General features: G+C 53.2%; 1 protein-coding gene across 1 annotated transcript; it reads right to left on the bottom strand.

Moving 5' to 3' along the window:
- Window positions 1-223: 223 nt before the first annotated feature.
- Window positions 224-10,941, bottom strand: LOC116958107 (claudin-4-like). Its single transcript, XM_032980599.2, has 2 exons — window positions 10,749-10,941; window positions 224-899 (listed from the first exon to the last, which is right to left on the bottom strand). The coding sequence occupies exon 2, from the start codon at window positions 884-886 to the stop codon at window positions 257-259; it is 630 nt and encodes a 209-aa protein (XP_032836490.1). The 5' UTR covers window positions 887-899; window positions 10,749-10,941; the 3' UTR covers window positions 224-256.
- Window positions 10,942-12,190: the final 1,249 nt, after the last annotated feature.

Here is a 12,190-nt window from a genome sequence, read left to right as displayed (position 1 = left end):
AGACAAACACACACAGACACACACAGACACACAGACACATACACACACAGACACACAGACACACACACAGACACACACACACACACACAAGTACCTCTAACTTCCCACAGACTGACCCCCCCCCCCAACAGACTGACCCCTCCACCCCACCCCCCCCCACAGACTGACCCCCCCCCCACCCCCCACAGACTGACCCCCCCCCCCCCCCCCCACCCCCCACAAACTGACCCCCTCCACCCCCCACCCTCCGTAACCCTCACACGAAGTTGCTCCTGGGACCGCCTCCGCCCATGGACGACTTTGGCGGCGCGTATTTGGGCTTCTTGGGGGGGCACGAGCAGCAGAGGAGGGCGCCCCCAAGCAGCATGAGGGCGCTGGACGCCCACCCCAGGTACAGCGACGCGCCCATGTCCCGCTTGCCCGCCTCGGGCACCAGCGGGTTGTGGAAATCGCGGACGATGGCGTTGGCCGACCAGGACGCCGGCACGATCTCGAGGGCTCCGGCGAGGACGAAGACGGCGCCGGCCGCGATGGAGACCCGCGCCTTGGTCGCCTCGTCCTCCACGCACGTGGTGCACTTGGCGCCCGCGATCGCCACCAGGATGCCAACGCCGGCGAGGACGACGGCGATGACGGTGAGCGCCCGGGCCGCCTGCAGGTCCTGCCCCAGCGCCAGCATCGAGTCGTAGCGCTTGCACTGCATCTGGCCCGTGCTTTGCACCACGCAGTTCATCCAGAGGCCCTCGTACGTCATAATGGAGGTGATGACGCTGCTGCCCAGCAGGGCGGAGACCTTCCACATGGGCAGGGCGCAGCTCACGATGCCCCCGACGGTGCCCAGCAGGCTGAGGGCCAGCCCCACCATCTGGAGGCCGGCGTTCACCATCTTGCTGTGTGAGCTGCCGTGGGGTGGATGGGAGATAGGAGTGGGGTGTTAGCTGGGTGTGAGGGTTGGTGGTGGTGGTGGTGGTAGGGAGAGTTGTCTAGTGACCTGTCGTGGGTGAATAGGAGACCGGGTGTGGGATGTTAGCTGGGTGTGAGGGTTGGTGGTGGTGGTAGGGAGAGTTGTCTAGTGACCTGTCGTGGGTGAATAAGAGATAGGAGTGGGATGTTAGCTGGGTGTGAGGGTTGGTGGTGGTGGTGGTGGTAGGGAGAGTTGTCTAGTGACCTGTCGTGGGTGAATAGGAGATAGGAGTGGGGTGTTAGCTGGGTGTGAGGGTTGGTGGTGGTGGTGGTGGTAGGGAGAGTTGTCTAGTGACCTGTCGTGGGTGAATAGGAGACCAGGAGTGGAAGGTTAGCTGGGTGTGAGGGTTGGTGGTGGTAGGGAGAGTTGTCTAGTGACCTGTCGTGAGTGAATAGGAGGTAGGTGTGGGATGTTAGCTGGGTGTGAGGGTTGGTGGTGGTGGTGGTGGTAGGGAGAGTTGTCTAGTGACCTGTCGTGGGTGAATAGGAGACCAGGAGTGGAAGGTTAGCTGGGTGTGAGGGTTGTGGTGGTGGTAGGGAGAGTTGTCTAGTGACCTGTCGTGGGTGAATAAGAGATAGGAGTGGGATGTTAGCTGGGTGTGAGGGTTGGTGGTGGTGGTGGTGGTAGGGAGAGTTGTCTAGTGACCTGTCGTGGGTGAATAGGAGATAGGAGTGGGGTGTTAGCTGGGTGTGAGGGTTGGTGGTGACAGGGAGAGTTGTCTAGTGACCTGTCGTGGGTGAATAGGAGACAGGTGTGAGATGTTAGCTGGGTGTGAGGGTTGGTGGTGGTGGTGGTGGTAGGGAGAGTTGCCTAGTGACCTGCCGTGGGTGAATAGGAGATAGGTGTGGGATGTTAGCTGGGTGTGAGGGTTGGTGGTGACAGGGAGAGTTGTCTAGTGACCTGTCGTGGGTGAATAAGAGATAGGAGTGGGATGTTAGCTGGGTGTGAGGGTTGGTGGTGGTGGTGGTGGTAGGGAGAGTTGTCTAGTGACCTGTCGTGGGTGAATAGGAGATAGGTGTGGGATGTTAGCTGGGTGTGAGGGTTGGTGGTGACAGGGAGAGTTGTCTAGTGACCTGTCGTGGGTGAATAGGAGACAGGTGTGAGATGTTAGCTGGGTGTGAGGGTTGGTGGTGGTGGTGGTAGGGAGAGTTGTCTTGTGACCTGTCGTGGGTGAATAAGAGATAGGAGTGGGATGTTAGCTGGGTGTGAGGGTTGGTGGTGACAGGGAGAGTTGTCTAGTGACCTGTCGTGGGTGAATAGGAGACAGGTGTGAGATGTTAGCTGGGTGTGAGGGTTGGTGGTGGTGGTGGTGGTAGGGAGAGTTGCCTAGTGACCTGCCGTGGGTGAATAGGAGACAGGTGTGGGATGTTAGCTGGGTGTGAGGGTTGGTGGTGGTGGTGGTGGTAGGGAGAGTTGTCTAGTGACCTGTCGTGGGTGAATAGGAGACAGGTGTGAGATGTTAGCTGGGTGTTAGCTGGGTGTGAGGGTTGGTGGTGGTGGTGGTAGGGAGAGTTGCCTAGTGACCTGCCGTGGGTGAATAGGAGACAGGTGTGGGATGTTAGCTGGGTGTGAGGGTTGGTGGTGGTGGTAGGGAGAGTTGTCTAGTGACCTGTCGTGGGTGAATAAGAGATAGGAGTGGGATGTTAGCTGGGTGTGAGGGTTGGTGGTGGTGGTGGTGGTAGGGAGAGTTGTCTAGTGACCTGTCGTGGGTGAATAGGAGATAGGAGTGGGGTGTTAGCTGGGTGTGAGGGTTGGTGGTGGTGGTGGTGGTAGGGAGAGTTGTCTAGTGACCTGTCGTGGGTGAATAGGAGACCAGGAGTGGAAGGTTAGCTGGGTGTGAGGGTTGGTGGTGGTGGTGGTGGTAGGGAGAGTTGTCTAGTGACCTGTCGTGGGTGAATAGGAGACAGGTGTGAGATGTTAGCTGGGTGTTAGCTGGGTGTGAGGGTTGGTGGTGGTGGTGGTAGGGAGAGTTGCCTAGTGACCTGTCGTGGGTGAATAGGAGATAGGAGTGGGATGTTAGCTGGGTGTGAGGGTTGGTGGTGGTGGTGACAGGGAGAGTTGTCTAGTGACCTGTCGTGGGTGAATAGGAGACAGGTGTGGGATGTTAGCTGGGTGTGAGGGTTGGTGGTAGGGAGAGTTGTCTAGTGACCTGCTGTGAGTGAATAGGAGATAGGAGTGGGGTGTTAGCTGGGTGTGAGGGTTGGTGGTGGTGGTAGGGAGAGTTGTCTAGTGACCTGTCGTGGGTGAATAGGAGATAGGAGTGGGGTGTTAGCTGGGTGTGAGGGTTGGTGGTGGTGGTGACAGGGAGAGTTGTCTAGTGACCTGTCGTGGGTGAATAGGAGACAGGTGTGGGATGTTAGCTGGGTGTGAGGGTTGGTGGTAGGGAGAGTTGTCTAGTGACCTGTCGTGGGTGAATAGGAGATAGGAGTGGGGTGTTAGCTGGGTGTGAGGGTTGGTGGTGGTGGTAGGGAGAGTTGTCTAGTGACCTGTCGTGGGTGAATAGGAGATAGGAGTGGGGTGTTAGCTGGGTGTGAGGGTTGGTGGTGGTGGTGGTAGGGAGAGTTGTCTAGTGACCTGTCGTGGGTGAATAGGAGACCGGTGTGGGATGTTAGCTGGGTGTGAGGGTTGGTGGTGACAGGGAGAGTTGTCTAGTGACCTGTCGTGGGTGAATAGGAGACAGGTGTGAGATGTTAGCTGGGTGTGAGGGTTGGTGGTGGTGGTGGTAGGGAGAGTTGTCTTGTGACCTGTCGTGGGTGAATAAGAGATAGGAGTGGGATGTTAGCTGGGTGTGAGGGTTGGTGGTGACAGGGAGAGTTGTCTAGTGACCTGTCGTGGGTGAATAGGAGACAGGTGTGAGATGTTAGCTGGGTGTGAGGGTTGGTGGTGGTGGTGGTAGGGAGAGTTGCCTAGTGACCTGCCGTGGGTGAATAGGAGACAGGTGTGGGATGTTAGCTGGGTGTGAGGGTTGGTGGTGGTGGTGGTAGGGAGAGTTGTCTAGTGACCTGTCGTGGGTGAATAGGAGACAGGTGTGAGATGTTAGCTGGGTGTTAGCTGGGTGTGAGGGTTGGTGGTGGTGGTGGTAGGGAGAGTTGCCTAGTGACCTGCCGTGGGTGAATAGGAGACAGGTGTGGGATGTTAGCTGGGTGTGAGGGTTGGTGGTGGTGGTGGTGGTAGGGAGAGTTGTCTAGTGACCTGTCGTGGGTGAATAGGAGACAGGTGTGAGATGTTAGCTGGGTGTTAGCTGGGTGTGAGGGTTGGTGGTGGTGGTGGTAGGGAGAGTTGCCTAGTGACCTGTCGTGGGTGAATAGGAGACAGGTGTGGGATGTTAGCTGGGTGTGAGGGTTGGTGGTGGTGGTGGTAGGGAGAGTTGTCTAGTGACCTGCCGTGGGTGAATAGGAGGCCAGGCGTGTTGTTGTTGTGGTGGTGATGGTGGTGGTGGTTAGATCGTGTAAATGTCAGAAGTTTAGTAAAGAATTAAAGCTTTCGTGACTGCATAAATTACACATGGGTTTTTTCGGTAAAGTCACGTATGTAGAAATACAATAACATTATATTTATTCATTTATGTCAGAAGTTTGTCGTCAGAATCAGAATATTGACACTGCAGGAGGAGGAATCCGGTGAGCTATGAAGCTCTTTATCACAGAGTCGGGGCACGGGGTAGGAACGTTACAAAATCCAACACGGGACGCAAACACAACAGTGGTGCACACTACGAGAACGGTGAAGAGATCACTGACACACACACACACACAGATACTACTACACTCACTCATCCTGCATCCCACACACACCCGTAGAGACACACAGAGATCCAGAGACACAGAGACTCGGAGACACACCCATAGAGACACAGAGACTCACCCATAGAGACCCAGAGACACACCCATAGAGACCCAGAGACACACAGAGACACACAGAGACACCCACAGAGACCCACAGAGACACACAGAGACACACAGAGACACCCACAGAGACCCACAGAGACCCACAGAGACACACAGAGACCCATAGAGACACACAGAAACACAGAGACACACAGAGACTCACAGAGACACCCACAGAGACCCACAGAGACACCCACAGAGACCCACAGAGACACACAGAGACACCCACAGAGACTCACAGAGACACCCATAGAGACTCACAGAGACACAGAGACACCCACAGAGACACCCACAGAGACACACAGAGACACCCACAGAGACTCACAGAGACACCCACAGAGACACACAGAGACACTCACAGAGACACCCACAGAGACCCACAGAGACATCCACAGAGACACACAGAGACACACAGAGACACACAGAGACTCACAGAGACACCCACAGAGACTCACAGAGACACACAGAGACTCACAGAGACACCCACAGAGACACCCACAGAGACACCCATAGAGACCCACAGAGACTCACAGAAACACACATAGAGACCCACAGAGACACCCACAGAGACCCACAGAGACCCACAGAGACACTCACAGAGACCCACAGAGACACCCATAGAGACACCCACAGAGACACCCACAGAGACCCACAGAGACCCACAGAGACACCCACAGAGACCCACAGAGACCCACAGAGACACCCACAGAGACCCACAGAGACCCACAGAGACATCCACAGAGACCCAGAGAGACCCACAGAGACACCCACAGAGACACTCACAGAGACACCCATAGAGACACCCACAGAGACTCACAGAGACACCCACAGAGACTCACAGAGCCACCCATAGAGGCACCCATAGCGACACCCACAGAGAAACCCATCGAGACACCCACAGAGACTCACAGAGACACCCGCAGAGACACCCACAGAGACTCACAGAGACACCCACAGAGACATCCACAGAGACACCCACAAAGACACCCATAGGGACACCCACAGAGACCCACAGAGACACTCACAGAGACACCCACAGAGACCCACAGAGACCCACAGAGACATCCACAGAGACACCCACAGAGACCCACAGAGACCCACAGAGACATCCACAGAGACCCAGAGAGACCCACAGAGACACCCACAGAGACACCCATAGAGACACCCACAGAGACTCACAGAGACACCCACAGAGACTCACAGAGACACCCACAGAGACCCACAGAGACATCCACAGAGACCCACAGAGACACCCACAGAGACACCCATAGAGACACCCACAGAGACTCACAGAGACACCCACAGAGACTCACAGAGACACACAGAGACTCACAGAGACACCCACAGAGACACCCACAGAGACACCCATAGAGACCCACAGAAACTCATAGAGACACACATAGAGACCCACAGAGACACCCACAGAGACCTACAGAGACATCCACAGAGACCCAGAGAGACCCACAGAGACACCCACAGAGACACCCACAGAGACACCCATAGAGACACCCACAGAGACTCACAGAGACACCCACAGAGACTCACAGAGACACCCACAGAGACACCCATAGCGACACCCACAGAGACCCACAGAGACACCCATAGAGACACCCACAGAGACCCACAGAGACACTCACAGAGACACCCATAGCGACACCCACAGAGACCCACAGAGACATCCACAGAGACCCAGAGAGACCCACAGAGACACCCACAGAGACACCCACAGAGACACCCACAGAGACTCACAGAGCCGCCCATAGAGACACCCATAGCGACACCCACAGAGACTCACAGAGACACCCACAGAGACACCCATAGAGACTCACAGAGACACCCACAGAGACACCCACAGAGACACCCACAGAGACTCACAGAGACACCCATAGAGACACCCATAGCGACACCCACAGAGACCCAGACCCATGCTACTAGGTGTTAACTGATTGTTCGACGGCGACCTGGCTAGCCACGACTAATCCGAGTGAGTTCGACGCTCAGCCGTGTGGCTCAAAACGGAGATTCGGTGGCTCAGACAGCAGACTCGCTAGATGTTGACTACCTCGCCTGGTCTACAGGAGGTCGTGGGTTACATCCTGACACCACAGTGACTAGGAGATGTTGACTACCTCGCCTGGTCTACAGGAGGTCGTGGGTTACATCCTGACACCACAGTGACTAGGAGATGTTGACTACCTCGCCTGGCCTACAGGAGGTCGTGGGTTACATCCTGACACCACAGTGACTAGGAGATGTTGACTACCTCGCCTGGCCTACAGGAGGTCGTGGGTTACATCCTGACACCACAGTTGCTAGGAGAGACACACAGAGACACATAGAGACACAGAGAGAAACACAGAGACACAGAGACACACAGAGACACACAGAGATACATAGAGACACACAGATACACATAGAGACAAATAGAGACACACAGAGACACACAGAGATACACAGAAACACAGAGAGATACACAGAAACACAGAGAGACACACAGAGACACAGAGAGACACAGAGAGACACACAGAGACACGTAGAGACACATACACACAGAGAGACACATAGAGACACATGGAGACACAGAGAGAAGCACAGAGAAACAGAGACACACAAAGACACACAGAGACACACAGAGACACAAAGAGACACACAGAGACACACAGAGACACACAGAGACACAAAGAGACACACAGAGACACACAGAGACACAAAGAGACACACAGAGACACATAGAGACACATAGAGATACACAGAGACACATAGATACACACAGAGACACATAGAGACACACAGAGACACATAGAGACACACAGAGACACACAGAGATACACAGAGACACGTAGAGACACACATAGACACACAGAGATACATAGAGACACACAGATACACATAGAGACACACAGGGATACACAGAGACACATAGAGACACAGAGACACATAGAGACACACAGAGACACATAGAGACACACAGAGACACAGAGACACACAGAGACACATAGAGACACATAGAGACACATAGAGACGCACAGAGACACATAGAGACACATAGAGACACACAGAGACACAGAGATACATAGAGACACACAGATACACACAGAAACACACAGGGATACACAGAGACACATAGAGATACAGAGACACACAGAGACACACAGAGACACATAGAGACACACAGAGACACATAGGGACACATAGAGATACACAGAGACACATAGATACACACAGAGACACATAGAGACACACAGAGACACATAGAGACACACAGAGACACACAGAGATACACAGAGACACGTAGAGACACACAGAGACACACAGAGATACATAGAGACACACAGATACACATAGAGACACACAGGGATACACAGAGACACATAGAGACACAGAGACACATAGAGACACACAGAGACACATAGAGACACACAGAGACACATAGAGACGCACAGAGACACATAGAGACACATAGAGACACACAGAGACACAGAGATACATAGAGACACACAGATACACACAGAAACACACAGGGATACACAGAGACACATAGAGATACAGAGACACACAGAGACATACAGAGACACATAGAGACACACAGAGACACATAGACACAAACATGACTCAGTACTTGGTGGCAAAACCCTTGTTGGCAATCACAGAGGTCAGACGTTTCTTATAGTTGGCCACCAGGTTTGCACACATCTCAGGAGGGATTTTGTCCCACTCCTCTTTGCAGATCCACGACCCATTTTCAATGTCCTGGCTGAGGGAAGGAGGTTCTCACCCAAGATTTGACGGTACATGGCCCCGTCCATCGTCCCTTTGATGCGGTGAAGTTGTCCTGTCCCTTTAGCAGAAAAACACCCCCCAAAGCATAATGTTTCCACCTCCATGTTTGACGGTGGGGATGGTGTTCTTGGGGTCATAGGCAGCATTCCTCCTCCTCCAAACACGGCGAGTTGAGTTGATGCCAAAGAGCTCCATTTTGGTCTCATCTGACCACAACACTTTCACCCAGTTGTCCTCTGAATCATTCAGATGTTCATTGGCAAACTTCAGACGGGCATGTATATGTGCTTTCTTGAGCAGGGGGACCTTGCGGGCGCTGCAGGATTTCAGTCCTTCACGGCATAGTGTGTTACCAATTGTTTTCTTGGTGACTATGGTCCCAGCTGCCTTGAGATCATTGACAAGATCCTCCCGTGTAGTTCTGGGCTGATTCCTCACCGTTTTCAAGATCATTGCAACTCCACGAGGTGAGATCTTGCATGGAGCCCCAGGCCGAGGGAGATTGACAGTTATTTTGTGTTTCTTCCATTTGCGAATAATCGCACCAACTGTTGTCACCTTCTCACCAAGCTGCTTGGCAATGGTCTTGTAGCCCATTCCAGCCTTGTGTAGTTCTACAATCTTGTTCCTGACATCCTTGGAGGGCTCTTTGGTCTTGGCCATGGTGGAGAGTTTGGAATCTGATTGATTGCTTCTGTGGACAGGTGTCTTTTATACAGGTAACATGCTGAGATTAGGAGCACTCCCTTTAAGAGTGTGCTCCTAATCTCAGCTCGTTACCTGTATAAAAGACACCTGGGAGCCAGAAATATTTCTGATTGAGAGGGGGTCAAATAATTATTTTTTTCTTTCCCTCATTAAAATGCAAATCAATTTATAACATTTTTGACATACGTTTTTCTGGATTGTGTTGTTGTTATTCTGTATCTCACTGTTAAAATAAACCTACCATTAAAATTATAGACTGATCATTTCTTTGTCAGTGGGCAAACGTACAAAATCAGCAGGAGATCAAACACGTGTTTCCCTCACTGTAGACTCATAGAGACCCACAGCGATCCAGAGACCAACAGAGACCAATAGAGACCCACATAGACTCATAGAGACCCACAACGACCCATAGAGACCCACATAGACTCATAGAGACCCACAACGACCCATAGAGACCCACAGCGATCCAGAGACCCACAGAGACCCATAGAGACTCACATAGCCTCATAGAGACCCACAGATACCCATAGAGACCCACATAGATCCAGAGACCCATAGAGACTCACATAGCCTAATAGAGACCCACAGATACCCATAGAGACCCACAGCGATCCAGAGACCAACAGAGACACATAGAGACTCACATAGCCTCATAGAGACCCACAGATACCCATAGAGACCCACATAGATCCAGAGACCCACAGAGACCCACAGAGACTCACATAGCCTCATAGAGACCCACAGAGACCCACAGAGACCCACATAGATCCAGAGACCCACAGAGACCCACAGAGACCCATGGAGATCCAGAGACCCACAGAGATCCATAGAGACTCACAGAGACCCATAGAGACCCACAGAGACCCACAGAGACCCACAGAGACCCACAGAGACCCATAGAGACCCATAGAGACCAAGATAGAACCATAGACAGAGACAGAGAGAGACAGAGAGAGAGACAGAGACAGAGAGAGACGCAGACTCTACATCGACAGCAGCAGCTGGCATCGTCAGGGTCGGGATCGAACACACGACCTCCTGTAGACCAGGCGGACCCTGACACCACAGTGGCTAGGAGATGTTGACTACCTCGCCAGGTCTACAGGAGGTCGTGGGTTAGATCCTGACACCACAGTGGCTAGGAGATGTTGACTACCTCGCCTGGTCTACAGGAGGTCGTGGGTTAGCTCCTGACCCTGACACCACAGTGGCTAGGAGATGTTGACTACCTCGCCTGGTATACAGGAGGTCGTGGGTTAGATCCTGACTCTGACACCACAGTGGCTAGGAGATGTTGACTACCTCGCCTGGTCTACAGGAGGTCGTGGGTTCCATCCCGGACCCTGACTCCATAGACTCATAAAGAGACCCAAAGACTCACAGAGAACCATTCATCAAATTCTTACCTTAGTTTGAGAGTTGAATCGACAGCTTTGTCCTGTCTCTCTGCGTGTCTCTGTCTGTGTCTCTGTCTGTGTCTCCGCGTGTCTCTGTGTGTCTCTGTCTGTGTCTCAGCGTGTCTCAGCGTGTCTCTTCCAGTGACAGGCCGGGATCAGAGTCCACCTGTTATATCGAGTTGCTCTGTAGGCGTCACGACCCACCCACTCATTCACCCACTCACTCACTCATCCACTCACTCACCCACCCACTCACTCACCCACCCACCCACTCACTCCCTAAACTACCCTCTCACCTACTCACCCACCTACTCACCCACCTACTCACTCACCCACTCACTCACCCACCCACTCACCCACCCACTCACCCACCCACTCACTCACTCACTCACCCACCCACCCACTCACTCACTCCCTAAACTATCCACTCACCTACTCACCCACCTACTCACCCACCCACTCACTCACCCACCCACTCACCCACCCACCCACTCACCCACCCACTCACTCACCCACCCACCCACTCACTCACCCACCCATTCACCCACTCACCAACTCACTCACCCACTCACTCACTCACCCACCCATTCACCCACTCACCCACTCACTCACCCACCCACTCACTCACCCACTAACTCACCCACCGACTCACTCACTCACTCAACTACCCTCCCAAAGGTGGGTGAGCTGATGAGTGAGTGAGTGGGTGAGTGAATGGATTAGTGAATGGGTAAGTGAGTGAGTAAGTGAGTTGGTGAGTTATTGATGGGGGAGTGTGTAAATAGATGAGTGAGTGCGTGAGTGAATGGGTGAGTGAGTTGGTGAGTAAATGGGTGAGTGAGTTGGTGAGTGGGTGAGTTAACTCGTGAGTCAGTTGGTGAGTGAATGGGTGAGTTAGTTGGTGAGTGGGTGAGTGAATTGGTGAATGAGGTGGTAAGTGAGTTGGCAAGTGGGCGAGTGAGTGGGTGAGTGGTTGAGTGAGATGGTCCGTGAGTGGGTGAGTGAATTGGTAAGTGAGTGGGTGAGTGAGTTGGTGATTGAGTGGGTGGGTGAGTGAATTGGTGAGTGGGTGAGTGAGTTGGTAAGTGAGTGGGTGGGTGGGTGAGTTGGTGAGTGAGTGGGTTAGTGGGTAAGTGAGTTGGTGAGTTGGTGGGTGAGTGACTTGGTGAGTGAGTGGGTGGGTGAGTGAGTTGGTCAGTGAGTGACTTGGTGAGTGAGTGGGTGGGTGAGTGAATTGGTGAGTGAGTGGGTAAGTGAGATTGTGAGTGAGTGGGTGGATGAGTGAGTTGGTGAGTGAATGGGTAATTCAGTTGGTGAGTGGGTGGGTCATTGAGTTGGTGAGTGTGTGGGTGAGTGAGTTGGTGAGTGAGATGGTCCATGAGTGGTTGAGTGAATTGGTGAGTGAGTGGGTGAGTGGGTGAGTGAGTGGGTGAGTGAGAGGGTGAGTGGGT

The sequence above is a fragment of the Petromyzon marinus genome, unplaced genomic scaffold (assembly GCF_048934315.1).
Source record: "Petromyzon marinus isolate PM22_M1 ecotype Great Lakes invasive population unplaced genomic scaffold, UKy_Petmar_22M1.pri1.0 PM_Scaffold_37, whole genome shotgun sequence".
Lineage (NCBI taxonomy): Eukaryota > Metazoa > Chordata > Hyperoartia > Petromyzontiformes > Petromyzontidae > Petromyzon > Petromyzon marinus.
This window is presented reverse-complemented; position numbering and strand designations above follow the sequence as displayed.